At 38.7% G+C, this 23,143-nt stretch overlaps 1 protein-coding gene across 1 annotated transcript; it reads right to left on the minus strand.

Annotated features, from left to right (window-relative positions):
• Positions 1-4,933: 4,933 nt before the first annotated feature.
• On the minus strand, positions 4,934-21,462 carry slc6a22.1 (solute carrier family 6 member 22, tandem duplicate 1; the record flags this gene model as incomplete). The annotated part of the gene is made up of 15 exons (XM_080728134.1): positions 4,934-5,059; positions 5,860-6,030; positions 7,453-7,553; positions 7,947-8,049; positions 8,633-8,770; positions 9,303-9,415; positions 10,847-10,971; positions 11,586-11,689; positions 13,013-13,147; positions 14,330-14,462; positions 15,101-15,188; positions 16,236-16,376; positions 18,896-19,030; positions 20,205-20,395; positions 21,446-21,462. The coding sequence occupies 15 exons, from the start codon at positions 21,460-21,462 to the stop codon at positions 4,934-4,936; spliced, it is 1,821 nt and encodes a 606-aa protein (XP_080584260.1).
• Between the last annotated feature and the right edge of the window lie 1,681 nt (positions 21,463-23,143).

Consider the following 23,143-nt stretch of genomic DNA (forward strand, 5'->3'; position numbering starts at 1 on the left):
AGATCTGCTATTTTTGAAAAATCATGAATATTTGTGCAAGTCTGTGAATATTTCAAATCCTTCTAAGGTTTTTTGAAAAAACTATTTTTTCTATGTCAGTGGTGCTCAAACCTTTTCATGTGAAGGACCCCCAAAATGATATGTATTTGGCCACGGACCCCCATCTCAAAACATTTAGTTCCAGGGACCCCCCAGAAGCAGAATTTGAGTTACAGATGTTTGCTTAAAAAATACATATATTCAAAGATTTGCACACATTTTCGCGATTTTTCAAAAATAGCAGATCTACAAGCTTGCAGCTCGACACTCGGTGCCGCGCTGTGAGCTTGTATATCTGCTATTTTTCAATAGCTAAAGTATAAAATAATTAGGGCCCCTCCACCTTGGGCCATAGTAACTCAGTCCCACTTTTCCCCCCCTTGTGACGCCCCTGCCAGTGTGATGACGACGCGTGTTTAAAGTATGATAGGTCTGTGATCAGTTTTGGCCACTTCTTTTTTTTTTGTTGGAAAGACAATGTCAGATTGCTTCATTTTAAATGAATGAGTTAAAAATATATAGTGTAATTGGATTTACAATGTCCTTTTAGGCTTTTATTCAGGCTTCTATTCAAGTGGAACTACAGTAAGCCAGGACAGACGGTCGGTATTCAGTTCCAAAAGTGCACATGTTGGTACTGAGACCTCAAGAGTTGTCTTTGCTGTAACATTAGGCAGCTGCCTGCATGCTACAGGGTATTTCGTTTTTTTTAATTTAATTTTGTATTTTTATCCATACTTGAAATTTAACGTATTTTCGTAAAGTGCAATATCTACTATGGATAAAAGGTGGAATAACTCTTGTGAACCCCAGTGGTATTTTTATTTTTTATTTAATTCTTTTGAAGAAAACCCAATAAGAAATCTATACATTTATGTGTGTCAATAAGCCAGGACAACTTGCCCATAACTGGTATGGAGGAAATCATTTTGAATCATAAAAATAGAATACTCCGAATGTCAGTAAATGCTTCTTTCTTTCAGTTTATGTAAAGTATATTTTTCCAGATTACACGCCACCCCATTTCAGAGCCCAGTGCACCTATAAAGCACTAGCCTGGCATTGCCTGATTAAGTGGATTAACTCACACATTCCTCCACGGAACCAGTATTGATTTTGACAGAGAATAATTTATAGAGCGCAAACAAACATAAAATGACTTGTCCTTTAGTTCTACTGGATATTTGTTGACGAAATTGACAATATATTTAATGTTAGTTTTAGTCATCGTACCTTAGTTTTTATTTAGTTTTTACTTGGTTTTCATCAGTAAAAAGATTTTTTTTCAGTCAACAAATCAACGTGTGAGTGAATCCACGTAATCAGGTTGGCAATGTCGGGCTAGTAAAGCACAGAACTTAGCATGGTTAACAGTAGTTTGCACCTACGCTTTGTCTGAAGAACACATGGCTTAGGTAAGCCAGCTTTGATAGGAAGCCTAGTTTTCAAGTGCAGCAAAGTATTGGAGCACAACGTATTATGAATGGCAAAGCAGCTAAGAGATTGGCAAAGTCAATTGAAGGAAGCCGTAGAATAACACAAAACCAAATCACCCCCATCTCACAGTTTGTGTACCGTAGGCCTATAGGAAAGGACAGATATAATGGTAGACTCATTCTTGGGGTCGGTACCCCAAGTGGGGTCCCCAAATTATGTTGTGGGGTCCCCAGATGATTAGCTTAATGTAATTCCCCCACTCAATGGTAAACAAACCAACACACAGTATAAGTGTATACAGGGTATCTGCACATTTATGAAGTGAAATTTTAAGGACTTTCAAGTTTTAATACCAAACTGGACAAACTGTCAAATATTAAGTAAGAAAAAGGCGAACTTGCTCACAACGGATGTATAGCCTATCTGCTATTTTCACAATATTTATCTGTGGAACCGAATCACATTAAATGTAATTCCTACAATTCCAAGTGCTTGTCAGGGTGGGGGTCCCCAGTTCAAATATGTTTATTTTGGGGGTCACAGCCTAAAAAGGTTTGAGAACCCCTGCTGTATGCTACCCTACTATGCTGTGAATACCACCCTCTTGATAAGAGGGAAGTCAATCACAGTAAAAGACAATGAAGGTTTAAAGTATGAACCATCAAAACAATTAAGATCTTTGTATTTTCCTCAACATTTTGAAAAAATCTGGTTATGTGACTAAAAGCAATTTACTGTTGTATAGTTTTGCTTGCCTTAGTCCAGCAACAGGCGACTCTTTAGGGCGGCCACTGAATTTATTTTCTTATGTGTGTTAAATTGTGGACAATGATGCACTTTGGCTAAGATTGTAAAACCACCGCTATTGTCTTTAAACACAGTTTTGTCAAGTAAACCACGTCAATTCAATTGCCTGGATGAGATCTTGGCTATACATTTTTTTATTTTCTTAAACCCTTAGTTGGTTTTCACACCTTTGGTGACTTACATATTGTGTAAAAAGGCTTGTACGTTCAAAGACAAATTGTGATTTTGTGTGTATGGGTGTGTATGTGTGTGTGTGTGTGTGTATGGTAACATTTGTCAAAGAATTTAAATATACAGTAGTTTCTGTTGGCAATTGTAAACCCGTATTTTTTTTCTTTCTTTTTTTGAAGGGACTATCAGCAAGTGTTTTAAATGTTGTTGCTGTAAAATAAGATTCTTTACAATTTTTTACAGTATGACAATTTGCGTGAAATACTTATTTTCAAGCGTACATTAAGTTAAACACTGTTCAGAAAATACATGCAAACTACATCACTTAACAATTACCTGAACATTTTTCTAAACAGGAAATTGTATTCATGCTAATGAAACAATTAGTATGAACAGCACATTCACTCTCAATTTAGTCAAAAATTTATTTATTTGAACATCAGTCACAAAACATAAATACTAATTACATGTGAACATGTTGATATACACCTGTTGAAGACTGACAACTTTGATCTCTTGACAAAAATAATAATAAGTGTGTTAAGATTATTCCATCCTGATCTGTGGAGAATCCAGTAATAAGCCTATAGCTTTATTTATGTAAAGCCTACTTTATACTGAGACAAAAAAAGAATCGAGTGACTATGTCACTAAGTTACTTTTACACCAAAGCATACATTTTCCTTGAGGGCACGGTCACACCAACGTTTTATTCTACCTATGAGGGTGGATTCTGCCTGTCTGCCAAATCATTTCAATGGGAATGTAGCAGTTTGCTGCCATTTGCGGATTTCTGCACAAAGAAAAACGTGAAAAGGACCTTTTCTTTGACGATGGCTAGCCAGATTGCTGACATAGAAACATAGGTTTTTCAAAAAATCTTAGGATTCAAAAGACACTTATAGAATCGGGTCAAAATTCGAATTTTCATGATTTTTCAAAAATAGCAGATCTACAAGCTCGCAGCGCGGCACTCGGTGCCGCGCTGTGAGCTTGTATATCTGCTATTTTTCAACAGTTAAAGCATAAAATAATCATACACAATAATGTGTACCCCTTCTAAATGGGTTAAGTGAATTCTGAATTTCAGACATTTACTTATTCCCATTGAAATACATTGGCAGAATCCGCCCTCATAGGTAGAATAAAAGTGTGGTGTGACCGTGGCCTAAATGAGCTCTTCGCCCATTTTTGAGCGGTGCTCCTGGAACGATAGCTAAGCTCCAACATCTGGCTTTGTCCGGTTCCCAAACTGGTGGGAAAAACGTGTTAAAAATGTCCGGGGCTAAAGTAAACTGAAGCGTGGCCTACATCTGGCCTAGACACAAACGGCTCAAAGTTTGGTGTACCTACGCCCAGGGTCCCATTGGCCAGGCCTTTGTTAAAATAAGTGTCAAATAACTATATAACTAAGTATCAATAATGCAATGTAGGAATGAGTAAAAGTCCGGAATTCAAAATGTACTTGAGTAAAGGTAGCTACAAAGGTTTTGGCATAAATGTACTTAAAAGTACCAAAAGTAGAAAGTACAAATGTATAAAAATCTATTCACAATGCGTCGCATCACAATGCATTGTGAGCTTGTAGATCGGCTATTTTCTAATGGCCAAAATATATAGGGCTGAAGTATTAAATGTATGTTTTATAATAATAATCATTCAATTTCTACAAAGTAACTAGTAAGTCAAGTTTTCAAATAATTCTAGTGGAGTAAAAGTACAATATTTGTCTCTGAGATGAAGTGGTAAAAGTATTGAAAATTGGAAATACTCAAGTAAAGTTGTACAGTACTTAAGTAAATATACTTTGTTAATTTGCACCACTGCACTAGTATGGACCAAATACTGCATAGTTGTGAAGATAGGTGCTTTAAGAGCCAACGGTATAGTTTTATATCCTACACAGACTGTTAAGCTCACATAATGAACGCACTGAAAGAGATTTGTCCATAATGTTATTGCATGTACCCTCTGTACATCTGGTCTGAAGACAGAGACTTCAGTGTCAGTCAAGCATCATCAACTGATGAACAGGTGATGTGTGTTGATTTAGCCTGGTGAAAAATTATTTCACTATTGTTGAGGTACTATGGTGTTTGGTCCCGGGCTTTCTGTCTTAAAACCTTGTGGCAAAGATGGTAAAATATATACATTGTTCTTTATTAGCTCTAATTCATGTCACTTAGATTTCAGACACATTTATCAGTTATCACTTTACATTGACAACAGAAATCCCTTTTAGACAGGGTTGGTTTTCCACAACCTCCAAAAACTAAAAACATATTGACAAAAACTAAATACATCCTGGTCTCACCTCCTCCTCCTCCCGTTCATTCATTTGGCATCTTTACATAATCATCATTGTGTTCAAAAGACTGTAATACTGTACAAATATATCACACCTAACAAATCAATATGAACTTTCTCATCAATGGGTTGGCAGTAACTTGGCGAGAAACCCACACACTTCTTGAGGCCTTTATGATTTCAGGGGTCCTGTCTCTGTGTGGTTCCTCCATACTTCCATCTCATGCTGTTCAAGAGCTTGCTTCTGAGCTTTGGTCAGAGGAAGGTCATTGGCCGGAGTGCACAGGGTTGAGATTCGCTACAAGAAGAGAAGGTTTAGATCAGTGGTTTTCAACCCTTTTCATATCAAGGTCCATTATATTTTGGGCATTTGCAGACCACCCTTTGATGAGATTTTAGCCTCTCAGACCCAAAACCTAAAATATTTTGGATCGTACATTTTGTCCACAATTCTATGCGTTATTACAATTCTACTACATTCTCTAACTGTGTAGACTTCTTGTAAATAACTAATGCAGGTGTTTAACAATAATTCAACTCTATCTATAAGGGTCCATTTGGTTACCAACTCTCTGTCATTTAGCTGGGGACCACCTGGAATCCCTTCAAGGACCACAGGGTCCTTGAAGGTTAAAAACCATTGGTTTAGATCAGTGGTTCTCAACCTTTTCTGGTCACGACCCCCCAAATACTCATATCTGAACTGGGGACCCCCAGTAAAATTCTTTTTTGTATAACACTATACACTTCTATTGTGAAAATAGCAGATCTACATGCTCACAATGCCTCGCGTTGCGAGACATTGTGAGCATGTAGATCGGCTATTTTCACAATTCTTGCCTCTAGAGGTATTAAAAAGTCCTAAATTGCCACTTTAGAAATGTGCATATGCCCTCTATACACTTATATTTTATGTTGGATTGTTTACTGTTGAGTGAGAAAACAATGTTGCACATTAAGTTAATCATCTGGGGACCCCCCCAAAATAATTTGGGGACCCCCCTGGGGGTCCCGAGTCCGACCCACAGGTTGAGAACCACTGGTTTAGATGACCAAAGTGGTACGTGGTGGATTATTATTATTATTATTTTAGCCTACCTGTCTCAGAGAACCAGGAGTAACAATGACAATGTACAACATCCAGAGAGGAACCATCAGTGTAGAGGAGAGGGTTAACCACCAGCCCAGTGCGTAGCCCCACCATGGATACTCAATGGTGTTGTTGAACTTCAGCGGGTTGAATTTGACCAGGGAGAACACAAGTGTTCCCTGAAATCAGTTGTGAGAAGAACAACAGTTTCAGTTTTGAGAATGCAATTAATTTTATGAATAAAATTATGATATGATATTATACTGTATGTAGCACCCCATGCTACTGCTACGCAGTGACATTGGGTCAGTTGAAGTTATTATAGTCTTAATCCATGAACAAGAAAATAATATAATAATGTTATTTAAAAAAAACAGGGTTATAAAGTTCTTCACATAAAGTACATAAAAAACAAACAAGAAATATAAAGGCAAATCAATTATGGAAATAATACAAATAAAGGAAAAATATACAAAAATAATAAGAAAAGGTAAAGGCCCATTCCCACTGGGCCAGATAACAGATAAAAAAATCTCTTTCTCCAGATATTTTTCCATTCAAAGTGGATGGTAGATACAGATAAAAAAAAAATATTTGCCACAGATAAAAGAAATCTATCTGTGGTAGATATTTTTGGAGCTGTGTGAAGCACAGGCTCCCTATACGTGGCTGTGTGGGTCTGTGTGTGTGTGTGTGTCTGTCTGTGTGTGTGTGTGTCTGTGTGTGTATGTAGCCTGAACTTCCTAAACTTCGGCACGCCACTAGTCCCACAGTTTTGCCACCACACACTCGCGCCATATGTCAAATCGACCGGCTTACTCGGGAATCGTGGGCTATTACTTTTCTAAGAGAAAGGTTCTATAGTTTAATTGATATTAATTTATTAGTGAATTAATTTTCCCCATTGACTTATAATGGGAATCGCAAAAACTCACATTCAATTATTTGTCTCTCGCAAACCATAGGGGCTAGAGTTTCAAGACTTGGAGAGGAGGTTCATAATGATTTCAAGGATTAAATAAAAAATAATTGTGTCATTTGGCCGCATGGTGGCGCCATAACACCCCACTTTACGTTTTGGCCTGTAACTCTTGAACCGTAGGTCGGAAAATTAAAAATATTTTTTCCCTGGATTCCTTGGGTCATGACGCATCTCCCCATATAGGCCACGCCCATTTGCGCCATGATAGATTTTCCGCCATCTTGAATTTTCTCCAAAACACACTTTTTGCTCCTTTTCCTACATATTTTCTTCAAATGTCACAAAAATCGGTACACATGATCCACACACACACACACACACACACACACACACACACACACACACACACACACACACACACACACACACACACACACACACACACACACACACACACACACACACACAGCTCCACTTCACACGGGTGTGATTTTTTGATCTGTATCTACCATCCACTTTGAATGGAAAAATATCTGGAGAAAGAGATTTTTTTATCTGTTATCTGGCCCAGTGGGAATGGGCCTTAAGAGTGAAAGCAGAAACTATAAACAGAGAGGTTTCTATAAAAAAATGGTATCAAGTGAATTGACTGGTGAATATTCATAGTTAAGTTACTCACCATGCATATTATTGGAGTGATGTATTTTAAACAGTACTTAATCAAGGGAAACGGACGATATCCAATCATGTCCTCTATGTTATCGTAGAAGCGGTCTGCGCCTGTGGGATGGATATCGACATTCAGGGAACCATACCATTAACAAAGACACCTACACCTACATTCATTCTTTTTTTTTTTTTTTTACTTAAGTAAAAGTATCAATACTACAATATAGAAATACTCTGTTAGGCTGAAGCCACACCAAAGTACCTATGAGAGTGGAATCCACAAGCTCATAATATTGTGAGCTTGTAGATCTGCTATTTTCAAATGGCCGAAATGTATATAGGGTTGAAGTGGTTAATGTATGTTTTGTAGTAATAATCACAATCTTCAAAGTAACTAAGTAACTAAAGTTTTCAAATAATTGTAGTGGAGTAAAAGTAGAATGTACTCAAGTACTGTACTTAAATGTACTTACACACCACTGCATTCCTTTTTACATCACTTACCATAAACCCATCCAATACCCACAGACTGCAGTATAGCAAAGAGGAGAAGAGTCATGCCACTGCAGGCATAGTAGTCAAACACCTGGAAGATGTACAGGCCCCCCTATGTTTGAGAGTAAAGGTTGTTTTAGTTGTATAAGAGACGGAGAGGAAACATTTTGATCATGAATGAGTAAGTATGGCAGGGTTCCCCAATAGGCGGCCTGCGGGCCATTTGCGGCCTGTGGGGGGCTACTGTCTGGCCCACACCAACCCCAGTAATAATGGTGGTATAAGAGCAGCAACAACACTAGTATATTGTCATTGTCGCCTGGAAATCTTATATCTCCAAATTTGTATGCTCTTTCGCAAATCACACAAGGCCGCTGCACAAAAGTAGTGAAAACAGCAGATCTACAAGCACACAACGCCTCGCACCGCGAGGCGTTGTGTGCTTGTAGATCGGCTGTTTTCACTAGTTTAAATAATTTTAAAAATTATAAATTCAAAACGAACGGTTTTGGACATACAAGATTTTCACCCGACAACGACGATATCTGAACTGTCGCTGGAGTAGCAGGAACGCCGCCGCCGCCCCCTGCAATGTTGTGGCCGTCGGCTTGGTACCCTAGACATAATTCGGCCCTCGGGGAAAACTAATTGGGGAACCCTGAAGTATGGCATCAGATTTTGGTCTTTGGTCTTACTTCTGTAACCATCACTAGGCCTATGAAGAAGCAGAACACGCTGATGCCAAGCAGAAGGAGTTTACGTCGATGTCCGACTTGAAAGAAGGCAGGATACATGTCGGAGATTGCCGTCATGAGGGCTTCCAGACCTACAAACTGAAACGGTGTCATTTCAGTTTATATGATAATAGAGTAAAAAATCATCAGCGTTAATTTAACCCATTTATACCTGGAAAGCATCTGTGTCACTTTAGGTTTTAAGCACTTTTAACCATTATTTTATACTTTGGAGATTCCAAAGTATAAAATGGAAAAATAGCACATTTACAAGTATGAAGTTGCTTCAGAGGTACGTATGTATAATCTTGGAAAGATGAGAGAATTTTTGATCACACAAGCTACCGGAAATGAATGATCACTAAATATCTTCATTCGGACAGTTGGATTGTTTCTGACCGCAGAAAGAAGTTAACCACTTTTTGAACACTGCCGCCACCTGCTGTCCATCCAGGCATGTCATTATGAAAATAGCAAAAAGAAGATCTACAAGCTCCCATGCATCATGACACATTTGTGAGCTTTTGGATAGTCTACTCTTGCTATTTTCTCACATTAAAGTATACAAAAGAGGGCTTAAGAGGTTAGCATGTCTTTATTTCGCACACTGAGGAAAAGAGAGTAAACCAACCTGACTGTCCAAGCCAAGTAGGATGACCATAACGAAGAAGAAGACAGCCCAGACCTGGGGCAGAGGCATCATGGCCACTGCGCGAGGATAAGCGATGAAAGCCAGACCAGGACCTGCAATGACAAAGAGCATTCTCTCGAGACAGAGTCTGTAGCTAGTAGCCACTGAAAGGAAGAGAGACAGGCCGAGTAGGCGTTCCCCTTTCTTTGACGATGGCTTGCCAGATTGGACAAAGAGAGACTGTTAATGAAATAATCCTCCCAAGGCTGGCATGGGGAGAAGAAGGCAAACAATGGCACCTGCCCTGGCCAAAAAACCCTTAAAGGTGATACACCATGCATTAAAAAGTTTATTTTATTTTATGATGACGTCACAATCGGCAGATGACGTCACAGTCGGAAGCAAATCTGGATAGCCTGTTTTGAGAACCAGTGGGATACTTTTAACCTTCGCCTTCTCAAAACCAGAGAAAGACACAACGGTCAGAAATGGGACTTTGTGAGGATAGAAGGTGCAAGTGTGGGACCCCAAAAAAAGGTTTTAAAATAGGAAAAGTGAAATTTCATGGTGTATCACCTTTAAAGGTCCACTTCACCTCTGGGACAACCAGATCTTATTGTATTGTTGTTTGGGACAAGATCAACACAATCCTGAGTTATTTTTTGTGTTCAATCTGTGTCAGGGGACACAAGGGTTGAGTAGACTGAAGAGGTAGGGGGGAGCAAGATTGTTTAGGGCCTTGTAGGTGTTTATAGCTCAGTTGCTTAACGCTGGTTTTTGACATTACCGAAACGAAGCGGATAAAAGCGCAGAACTTTTTTTTAGGCTTCTTTAGGACCTAACGATGGATTTTATAAGGGTAAACATCCTGGATTTTTTATGTTTACCCATATAATATCCATATCAAGTTGGGCTCCCATAGACTTTCTATACAGGCGGAAAATACCCAGAAAAGAAATCTGCTTTAAGTAGGATGTGAGGGGTCTAACTAGGGGTTTATCATGATTCTGAATCCATTGCAAGCATTTGTTTTGCACATAAATCTTTCCTTGGGCGAGAAATGGCCCCCAAAAACACCCAAAAAACGGTGAAAAATGATGACTCATCACTAAACCATCATTTTATGGGTCCATTTCTATCCCAATGAAAGTTTGTTGTGTAAAACAAATGCTTGCAATGGATTCAGAATCATGACAAACCCCTAGTTAGACCCCTCACATCCTACTTAAAGCAGATTTTCTTTCTGGGTATTTTCCTCCTGTATAGAAAGTCTATGGGAGCCCAACTTGATATGGATATTATATGGGTAAACATCAAAAATCCATGATGTTTACCCTTATAAAATCCATCGTTAGGTCCTAAAGAAGCCTAAAAAAAAGTTCTGTGCTTTTATCCGCTCCGTAACGGTAATTTCACTAAGCCATTGCACTATTAGTAGTATTTTGAAGTGGATTATTTGTGCCAGTGAAGGTCGCGGAGGACTGGTGTAATAGAAAATAGAAAACCTACGGGCCTGTGGACGTCTCTATTGTTCCACTCCTCACCTGACTCGGCCACTTTCGATATGTCCATGTTCTGCTCATAAGCCATGAAACCAAGTGCAGAGAAGATGGCGAAGCCAGCTACGAAACTGGTCCCGCTGTTCAGTAGGCATAGGTACACACAGTCCCTAAAAAAGACACGTTTAGTTACAATAGTATCAGTTTGGATGTGCAAATAGAACATAGAATTCATCATTTTTACGGTCTATGATTTCATGAGACAAATTGCTTGGTGTTGTCTACTTACAGTACATCGAACACGATCAATAACAATGTTAAGCAGTTTCCCTTTAACTATCCTATGGCAATAGGTAGTTGTACTTGCCAAGAAACATTCCATATGGGGAGTTCAGCATGTCTTTAGTTTGTATTTGGAATGAATAAAGTCTCAAAATAAGGTTGTTAGGCGAAGACATTTTCACTTTAGTGTGACACTCAATGTGAGTAGCTAGTGGGTGAGTACAGTAATTGTGCAATGAGGATGTACATTATTAAGTACATATTGCTGGATGCACTCACACCTTTGTAGTGGTTTACCATCATAACGTGTCACAAACTAAACGTGGTCCTGTCGTCTTTAATATCAATCAACTTTTTGATTCTATAAGGATAAGATCAGATCAAACCTCTAAATCTTAATTCTATTCTGCATCTGTTTACCTGGTAATTTTTAGGAATGTTAATTAAAGAATCCACCAGTCATGCACCTACGGTATACACGTACAGTACATTGCAGACTTACTTGTAACAGTTGTTGTTGTACTTGTTGTAACTGCCCAGTGCAGTTAGACAGCCGATACAAATGGCATATGAGTAGAATATCTGTGTCCCAGCATCCATCCACACCTGCAACAAGGAAACATAAAAATATTCAAGTGTTTTTTTGTTTTTCTTGGTGTGTAAGTCCATATAGGCCAAGTAAGTCAGCAAGTAAGTTCGGCCCGGCCCAAACGTTTTCAAAGACATTAGATGGTGGGCCAGCACTCAATGGCTAATTTGGGACATGAAACTTGCAACAAACAACGGAATCAAATGTTACAGGTGCACACTGAAATGCTAATGTAATAAAATAATATTTTATCTGGAGTATTGATACTTTTACTTAAAGGGGGCCTGTCACCTAAAGGGTTACTGTCACTTTAAGAATCATCTTAAAAAACAAGTTAATATTTTTATGATGTCATTGTGGGGATGCACAATTATAAGCCAATCAAATTAATTGTCTGTATAGCCTGACTGTATGACTACTTACTGTACTGGTCAGCTGTTGTTGGGTAGATTACACTGAGACAGTTTCAGACTGTTTCAGGATCCACACTGGAGAGAGACCACATGACCTACTGTATCATAATTTCGGGGCGTGTCAGCGGGCCTTTAAGTAACACATCGTTGTTGTCGGGTGGAAACCTCCAAAACTGTCCAAAACCGTTTGTTTTGTATTTAACATTTTAAAAGTTATTTAAAATAGTGAAAATAGCCAGTAAAAACCACAATATACTTCTGGGAAGACGTCCCCAAAGTCTGCAGAGCAGAGATTTATATCTCTTTTGGATTTTGAGAATTACAGCACTCAAACAAATATCAAGGGGTTGGAAAAGTTTGGAACCTCCCAGGGTGGATAAATGGTTGGACAAAATGGAGGACATGTACTCTATGGAGGTGACATATAAAATGAATGGTAAGGAAAACGTTTTTGAAAAAAGGTGGGCCGCTTATCTTTTACATAAGGATAACATGCCCACATAACCCCTCTTCTTTTTGTTGCGGTCCATTTTCCAAAAAAAGCCTCTTTATTTTATTTTTATTTTATTTCATGTATTTTTATTGTGTTATGTAGGTGGTGGGTTTTTGCACGTGTTTAAAAAAGATGTAAAAAAAAAAGAAAAGAAAATTATTGCAACTATGGACATACAATGTGAATTATGAATTGAAATCATTGCAATAAAAAGTATATACAAAAAATAATAATAGTGAAAATAGCCCATCTACTAGATCTTCTATTTTCACTAGTTCTGTGCGACGGTCTTGTATGATGAAGCAGAGCATTACTTTACGAAAAGAATTATAAATGTGAAACTTGGAGATGCAAGGTTTCTACCCGACAGTGACGAAATGCGAGTACTTTTTCCACCACTGTCATCAACACGTCATGCAGAGTTGCAGACCTACCTGAGGATCAGCGAGGCGGGACGGGTCTGGGTAGAGGTAGAACTTGATTCCATCTATAGCCCCGGGTAACGTGCACCCACGGACCAGCAACACCACTAGCATCACATATGGGAACGTAGCAGTGAAGTAAACCACCTATGAGGGAACCAGTGTGCAATCAATCTCTATTAGATGTCTCCCTACATGGAAGGTTGCCAACATGGTACAAGTATTACTTTTGATCGCGCACACATTTCAGTGAGACTTTTCGAAATACCATTATGACTAGATGGACAATTTATGAATGTTGTCTTCACCCTTCAGCCTGAATCTTGGCAATATAATCTACCATTTGAATCCAGTATGTTCTCAAAAACTGAATTTACTAATAAAGATATTATCTATAAAGAACCCAGAAGTTCAGAGTCGATTCAATGCAGAAATGATACTATTACTAACCAAGCTACAGTTCTCTCTGCAAGTAGTATGTATGGTCGTTAGACTGAATTGAAGTTTTCATGTAGAACGCCCAAAATGCATTTGGCCACAGACCCCAATTTGAGAAGATTTTGTGCCAGAGACCCAGGAGGATCCCATAAGAGGACATTTGACAACATTTTCTTTTTAAAGAGGTGGTGCCATGATCCCCCCCCCCCCCCCCCTATAAAACATGATTATCAGGTATTATGATTATACTAGGAGGAAGATTTTTTTCCAAAAAAGTATACAGAAAGAGTTAGAATTGGGTTTTTATGTGGCCACACCCCCAGTTCATTAAGTATGCATGGATGGCATGGTGGGTGGTGACCCAGCTGATATAGCCACACCCCACAGCAGTGTTGGGTGAATGGTAAATAGGGGAGGAGTTGATACTGTGACATACTTGGTATCTGTGTTTTTTAACTGACACTTTTCACCAGCCTCCAAGAGAAAACAAACAAATACTAAGAGAATACATCATTTCTCAAAAAAAACACATAAGGGGGTCTAATGAAGTACTTTCAATCACCTAGACACATGAAAAACAGAAAAAGTACAAAACTATGGCACCACCTAGCAGATCTACACACTCATAACACGGACCCCCTGTTGAAAAACCCTGGTCTATATGAAAGGAACACTGAAAAAGGAATGCTGCAAGCTGTGCAAGGTACTTGTGCCGGAGGATATTTTGAAAAACACCTCGTCTGAAGCTGTATTTATTAACTGTTATAAATATGGGTGTTCGGATTTCTCCGTGGGAGTGCACCCACACGATCGGTGCCTATGACACAGTGTGACTAACAGATTTATCGCACGTGGATATCACAAAGAAAAAAAGCAGAGATTGTGTCTTACCTTACCTGTAGACTTCACTCCTTTCCAGACACAAAAGTAACATACAATCCAGGATAAAAGGAGACATAATGCCAGCTCCCATCGTACACTGCCCAATTCATCAATGCTTCCAGTTATGTGTAGAACTCTTCTCCTGCAAAATAAAAATAAATGTTCAGTTACAAATAGTATGTTCCAATCCTATCAGATTAATATATTAGCATTTCAATTTCCTAGTCCATTGAATTATGGAATTACCTCTCTGTCAATCTGAAAACCTGATTTCCGTATTTTAAATAAAATATATATTTTAAGCAACCAGTCTTGTCAGTATTGATTTGACATTTTGATGACCTATTTTTTATAACTTTGGATATGAAGCCTCTGTAATTTGTTTTCGTCTGAATGGATGTCAATAGTTTTTTGGTCCATTTGTAGTGGAGTATTTACCTGCCCAGGGCCTATTAATGGAAACTAGCTAGTGGCCAAATCTGGTACAAAGCATATTTTCTATTATGATTAATGTATTTTGTACCTGGTGCCCGGACCACAAGGCTAAGGTCCGGGCACCAATACAGCCTGACAGAGTGTCGCAGGTTTGAAACCCGATCCCGACTACCTTTGCTGCGTGTCACCCCCATCTCTCTCTCCCCATTTCCTGTCATTTTCCTGTATACCATCAATAAAGGCAGAAAAAGTCCCCAGAAAAATGTATTTTGTACCTGGTCCCTGAAACAACTAAAACAAAACAAATGTATCCCTTTCAGGATAGGCTACAGATTGTCTACTCACTCCCAGAATTCCCTTACTGGCGAGGTCGCATTTTCTGTTACAGTCCAATTGATGAGGTCAGTCTTTCCATTAAACTCCACACAGGTCTCTGTTGTAATGAAACACACATAGTATTGTTTTAAGAACATTACAAAAAGTATCAGTGGTGGAAAAAAGTACTAAACCTAACCCTGCAATGCAGAAGTACTCAGTACTCAGTTAAGTCCAAGATTAAAAATGTACTTGGGTAAAAAAGTATTGCTATCTAAATGTAGGCTACTTACCAAAAGTACCAAAAGTAAAAGTGCTCATTACTCAGTGTCCCATTTCACAATTTTTAAAATGTCTAAAAATCCTTTGAAAATAGCAAATCTACAAGCTCACAACGCGTTGCAAAGCGACGTAGATCTATATGGTATCAAGGCATAAATAAACTAAAGAACAATGCATAAATGAACTAAAGAACATGTCCAAAATACAAAATAAATTGTAAAATTGAAACATAAAATTTTCAACTGGAAATTCAGGCAGAATTGCTTGCACCTTCACAAGATGAATGACCTGCTTACAGTGTATCTCCATAAACTAAAGCAGTGGTTCTCAAACATTTTCATGTCAAGGACCACCAAAATGCATTTGGCCACAGACCCCAATTTGAAAGGATTTTGTGCCAGGGACCTGGGGGCCTCATAAGAGGAAATATTTTGTCAACACTGTCTTTTTAAGTAGCAGATCTACAAGCTAATAACACGTCACTATTCAATGTTGTGAGCAGTGTGTTTGTTTTCATTATCATTCAAAACAAAACAAAACTATAAAACAGAATGCTACAGTAAGTGAAAAATGGGTGAAAGTTTATCCATGTCTTTTGAAGTAGCTGATCTACACGCTCATAACCCGTCACTATGCAATGTTGTGGACATTGTGTTTGTCTTTGTTATCACTCAAGACAAAACAAAAGATAAAACTGAACGCTTAAGTGGGAACTGGGTGAAAGTTTATACATATGGCCTTACTATAATTAGACAGGTGGTGGTACTATGGGCACACACACACACACACACACACACACACACACACACACACACAATTGTGAATTGATCTGTTAATCAATTCAAAGCATGAATTATCACTTGTTTAATCCTTTTGTACGTACCTGTGTTCCAAAAGTTTCTACAACTTGCCCAGGGCAGCTCAGAGCTGAAAGAAGAGAAGAGATAGAAGAATGCCCATGCCAGTATGATGATGTAATAAATACTGGAGTACAACACCACCACCTGACTCCCATAACCGATTCCTGAAAGGAAATACATGAATAAATAAATCATGTGTTAAAATGTACACAAAATGACCTAATATATGACCTAATAAGGTCATATATTCGAGAGAAAAAAAAACTTTTTTTTTATCAAAGCTATCCATCTTGCCCATGATGGTATGGTGAAAACTGAGTAGGACCAAAAGTCCCGGAAAAATAACCTCTTTTTGGCCTTCAGGAAGGGGGGGGGAAACACGCACGCACACGCACACACACAAATACAATATGACATCTGCCATTTTCCATATTTCCATTAACACAAGATACATTTCATATTTTTCTTATGTAGATAGGCTGACAGACAGACAGACAGACAGACAGACAGACAGAGACAGATGGAAATATAGATTGATGGAGAGATAGATAGATGGATAGATAGATTGATAGACAGATGGATAAACAAATAGATAGACATAAAAACACACACATTTTCTTTTTTTACTCAGAAACATTAATTTCAGGCATTGTACACGGAGGGTTAATATTGTACACATACTAGGAAAGTTGGAATCTCGTGAGCACAGGTTCTTCCGACAAGAACAACCATTAACTTTTGTAACTCATGTTAACACGTGCGTGCCAGGTCACAGGATGTAAGAACACATATTTAATGATTGCTTTAAAACCGAACATTTACTTACTGAAAGGGAGTACTAGGATTTGGTGGTAAACACAACAAACCACAAACATTCAATGTTATGTTGGGCCCAAACGTTCAACGTAGGCCCTTCCTACCTTGCCTCAACGACACCAATAGTGCACAACTACTGCCCCAAGGGTGACGCGCAGAAACATCCCAAACAAAGTAAAGTAAATAAGACTAGATACGGGCAGAGGGAAGTGTCTTAGAGTCTGCACAAGACACTGACAGGGCACTACACTAATACAATTGAATGACTTTTAAGGTAAAGGTAAAGAGAAGTACAACAAACTACTATAAAATAATAATAATATAATGGGTTATATATAACCCAATAATAAGAAGAAGAAGAAATAAGAAAGAGGTAAAAAATTTGAAAATAGACCATCTACAAGCTTGTAGATCGGCTATTTTCCACAATATTTATTATATCTGTGGAATCCTCAGACAAAATGTATTGCCTCAACTCCTACAATTCCAAATGCTTGTCAGGGTTGGGGGGTCCCCCAGTTCAAATATGCTCATTTCGCGGGGTCACGGCCTGAAAAGGCTGAGAACCACAGCACTAATAGACTGAACTACCTAGAAGCAGGGGTTCAGGGAAGATTCATTATGTCCTGGCAGAATAGAATAACGATAGACTTGATCTGTCCTTTGTGCTGGTAGCCACAAGGTTATGCAATGACGCACATGGTTGCTCCGCTGGGTCCATAGACTAATTAACTCTGGAGTAACATCCATCCATTCCAGAGGACAATACCGCACTGATCACTGACCCGTTCCTTCACATGGATACTGCATTCTACTGTTTTCATTTCTTGGCCGTTTGGCATAGCCCTCTACCATATTGCAGAGTTTCGTGAATACCGACTGCACGGTTAAAGGAGTAGTTCACACCCAAAATGACACTTTCCCCCCATTGATTACTCATGCCATGGAGACTTGCAACAAAAAAAAAACGTATAAATATTATTGAACTCAAGTCTCTATGGTGTGAGTAATCATTAGAAAAAAAGTCAGTTTGGGGTGAACTACTCAAAAACTGCAAAAAAGAAGAAAAAAAAATAATACTAAAAAAGGGGACCTAGTCACCTACGCACTGGTTACTGTACTGATGCATATTGTAAAGGTTATAATAGTATGGGATCTTTCATTATAGTTTAGTTTGTTTTGACAATTTCTTTAATTTAATTTGTTTTTAGAGCAGGTTTGCTTTTAGAGTAGGTTTGCACTTAGTTTTAGTTTCGTTTTTTTCATACTTTGGATTATTTGTCAGGTGCAGAATTAAGTAAGTATTGTTTAATAAAAGGTCAACAAAAGATACCATTTAAATATATATACATATATACTGTATATAGGCCTATTCAGTTACTGTTGGACAATCAATGAGAAAAACAGAAACAAAGGGCATTTTGTCTATAATTTCAGTTTGTTTTAGTTAGTTGTTTGGAAACGCACAATACATTTTCAGTTAGTTATTGTTTTTTATCATAGTTTTTATTTAGCTCAGTTAATGAAAATGTTTTTTTCAATTTTAGTTTTCGTTATTTCGTTCGATTTTGTTAACTATAATAACCTTGGCATATTGTTGATACTGTATTGTGTGTGTGTGTGTGTGTGTGTGTGTGTGTGTGTGTGTGTGTGTGTGTGTGTGTGTGTGTGTGTGTGTGCGTGTACGTGTGTGTGTGCGCGTGTGTGTGTGGGTGTGCGTCTGCGTGTGCCTGTGCCTGTGTGTGTGTCTTTATCAGGCATAACTCTACTACTTCATTGGACCAATTACCAATTTGTAGAATGATAACACCAACATTAAGATACATTGTAATGCATGTTTAGTTGAAAGTGAATGGTAGACGTTTACCTGCAAACAAGGGGCAGAGTTTCTGCCAGCAGGTGATGCCTCCCTGTGAGGTGTACTGGCCCATAGACGTCTCCAGCAGAAACAAGGGGATGCCACAGGTGAAGAGGAAGACCACATAAGGGATGAAGAACACCCCTTAGAAACAACACAAGTTATTTCTCATGAACACGTTCAACAGACAGTACAGGAATCTTATTGAATCAAGCATATGTACTGTAGTTTGCGGCCCGCACTGAATACAAAACACTGATGCCGACCTTCAAAGCAGCCAAAGGTATGGCTCCTCCATACCTCCAAGACCTGATCAACCCCTACACCCCCACCCGTTCACTTAGATCAGCCAACACAGGGATGCTGACAGAACCCTCGCTAAAAACTCCAGGGCAAAAATCCACTCGTCCGAGACAGTTTGCCCTCCTGGCCCCCAAGTTGTGGAATAAACTCCCTGTCGCACTTTGAACAACGGACTCACCCGCTAGCTTTCGCCGTGGACTGAAGACTCACCTCTTCAGACTCCACCTAAACCCTTAGCACTACAGAAAATCAATGCCCATACATGAAGCTAGTTAGCATTTGTTTTTAGGTTTTTAGAACTTTGATTATATTGTGTTTTTTTTTTCTAGATAGATATCCATTTGCACATGTTATATTGCTGTTGATGTACCGACATATTATCTTGTGATGTTTTTGTATCTGCTTATTGTAAGTCGCTTTGGATTAAAAGCGTCTGCTAAATGCCTAAACTGTAAACTGTAAACTGTAGTTTCAAAGCCAAAGTGCAGTAAACTAAGAACAAATGTTTGACTGAAAAATGGGTTTAAAAGTGTTTCAACTGGTCAGCCAAATGAGATATAAGCATATTGACATTACATTAATTGTATCTGTTCTTGAGGTGATTATTTAAACCCCCAAATCACGAAGGCTAATTTGAACTGTGGGATACACAAATAAGTCGGTGTGCCCAAAAACATAGTTACTGCACTTTGGCTCTGTAGGGCAGAGTGGTATTCAAACCTTTTCATTCAAGGACCCTCATGACACTGAGACATGTAAGGGTCCATTTGAACCCCCCTCCAGAGGGTACCTGGACCCCACTTGGAGAACCACTGATATAGATTTAATGGAATAATTACATCTCAGATATTTTATGAATGAGAACAATACAATATTGTTGCAAAACATTGTATACCCAACGTGGATAAAAACTCAACTACAAGTTGTTTTTGGTGTGTTTCATTGTTAGTTTTCTCAGTCTCATACGTATTTCGTCATACAGTCTCTAAATTGTCTATTAGTAGAATTGACTCACCTCCTCCATTTTTGTAGCACAGGTATGGGAATCTCCACACATTTCCAAGGCCTATGATTTGTCCTGCAACGGCAAGGAGGAACTCCAACTTGCTTGACCATTGGTCTCTGGTCACAGTGGTGGGTGGACAATGGAGCAGTCCCATTTCCAGCTTGTACTTGACAGCTGGGTCATAGTGTTTGTCCATCATACTGCAAGGGGAGGGCAGTGTAGGGGTTAATCAAGCAGCTTGGCAATGCCCATCAGTGCCTACAATACACAGAGACAGACAGAGCCCTCGTCCCACTTAAATGCCCACAATTCTTGTAAATTCAACCTTGGACTGAGAATTATTGTGTGCTTTGTTATTGGAGCTTGTTTATCACAGTGCTTAAAGGGGAAGACCACTTTGGTCAGGGGGTTAATGCCATTAATATAACTGTTGCTTAGAACTGGAGGATTGATTTTGGGGTTTGTATTGCAAAGTACACCGTGATGACATCACACTGGTGTGATTTACAATACAAACCCCCAAAACCAATCTTCCAGTTCTATTTTGTATTTCCACACAACACCTCTAAGGTATATTAATGACATAGTTCAATATTGAAAATGGGTGGTCTGCCCCTTTAAACTATGTACTTTTACAAGGGATCGCACCAATATGGAAATTCTTGTCCGATAGCCCCATACCAAAACCAATGTTCAGAATAACAATTTTGCAGATATCCGATATTTGTTTATTTATTTATTTTATTTACCCCTTTTGTGCCAAAAAAAAAACAAATACATATTCATTATGAGAAATAACTATTCAGAATCTACAGCTTGGTAGGTTGCAGATAATGAATACACCAACATAGCCAGCGAAAAAATGATGCATATCAACAACAGAAAAATATCGGCAACTACTGCCACTATATATTGCCATCAGTGAATGTCAACTTCATTTGCCGGGCCCGATACCGCTATTGATCGATAACGACAAGTGTCGGCTGATACCGATATGTGGCCTATCTTTTCTGATCTGTGTATGACTGTACTGTATACACCTGAATCGGATCGCTAAGTATAATTGATAAAGGAATCATTAATGATCAAATCGTATCAATCCCATCCCTATGCTATGCATGCACTGACCATGTGGTCCTTGTAAGGAACGAGGACCCAAGTTCTATACCACTTTCTCGTCATGTCTAGCATGTCTCCCACTCTCTGTGTCCTAGGTTTTCTGTCTCTCTAAACTCTCCTATCTGCTGTACACAGGGGTCATCGCCATGATGGCTTGTGGTGGACATTTTTGTCCAAATAACATTTTTGCCATGGACATATAAACTCACCGGACAATAACATTACCAGAAACACATAAAGAGCTAGCCATAACAGGTCTGTGACTAGACAAATGGACCCTTATGGGTACATTTGGTTCCATTTGTACTCTCAGACTTATGGGGGTCCTTGCACATAAAACGTTTGAGAACCACTGTTACCAGTGGACTCATATTCTGAAGAAAACCTGGAGACTGACATTCAGTAATTGGGTATTATGATGAAAATAAGAACATTATAATGGTGGACAAGTCTTTGCCACGGACATACAGTATTTGTCTGTGTACGAACACACATTGATGACTGACTGTAAATAAAGCATACTGTTAAAAAGTCTTAGTGTGAAGTGAATGGTGCTATTTATGAGTTAATTTCATTAAGCATCCTGCGAAGCTTGGCCAATGGGACCCTGGACTCACAACAAATCTTTGAGTGCTTTGTGCCAAGATGTAGGCCAGTAGGCCACACTTCAGAGCCCGGGCATTTAGTGGGCGTACAACAAACCTTGAGCGCTCTGTACAAAGATGTAGGCCAGATGTAGGCCACACTTCAGAACGATACTCCAGTACTCCAGTTCCACTATGCCGGAGGCCTTGTTGCATTAGGGTATATATACTAGGAGGGCACTGCTCAGCACTGGTTTGGCAGAGGACTAATTTGGTCATCAATGTTGCCTTTGTGTCGGTGCATGGTATTTACCGTGGGAGTTAAACAGACTGGAAAATATGTTTGCCACTAAGTATTCATATGAAAGAGTGAAAAGAGAAGACCAACTGTCTGGTATGAAGCAGAAAACATATTCAATAAATAAACGTAAATTTATCAATGCCTAAATGTAACCATTTTTTCATGTTGTTTGTTTTTAATGGACGAACTTTATTTGAGTCCAAAAAAATTAAGTTGAGTCTACACAAATAAAGTTGATTTATTGATTGATTGTTGATTTAATAAGAAAACCTGCAAATCATGTCCGTCCGTACGTGCGTTACGCTCCATATATGGCCAAGACATCTCCATATGGAGCTGGCTGACCTCACGGATTCCAGATATCGCTGACCTGTTCTGACATCCCAATGATGACTCGACCAGCCAGATTAATAGTTTAACTCCTGCTTCTTAACTGTGCCGTATTAAGAAGCTCTGATGTGTCAGTGCAGCCTCACTCTTTACGGCATCTTACTGGTTGATTGATTGATTGATTGATATTATTAATGGTACTTCAAATGAAGGCTAGCATGAAAAGCACCATGGATGTCAGTGAACATCACATGACCTTTATAGTTTCTAAACATTCACACTAAAGTTCATGCAAATACTAAAGGGTTGGTTGTGCAGTAGCTCTGCCTGTAGAAATGCCTTTTAAGTACAAATTTAATATTACTTAGTCAAATACATACATAAAACAAAGTTGTTACCATGAATATTTGTCACATCACAAGAGGGCAAGTGACCATGGGGAGTACCATGAAATTAAAAGTGTGTAGGTACAGTAACTTAAGAGATCCAGTCAGTGACCAACAAAACTACATAGACAAAAGCAAGAGTAGATGACTGCTGGTCACTATTGGAGGATTTCACGCATTACACCAACGTGACAAAACATCCATGTCTATTGCCATCTATTTTTGTTA

The sequence above is a fragment of the Nannobrachium achirus genome (genome assembly GCF_963921795.1).
Source record: "Nannobrachium achirus genome assembly, chromosome: 6".
Taxonomy (NCBI): Eukaryota; Metazoa; Chordata; class Actinopteri; order Myctophiformes; family Myctophidae; genus Nannobrachium; species Nannobrachium achirus.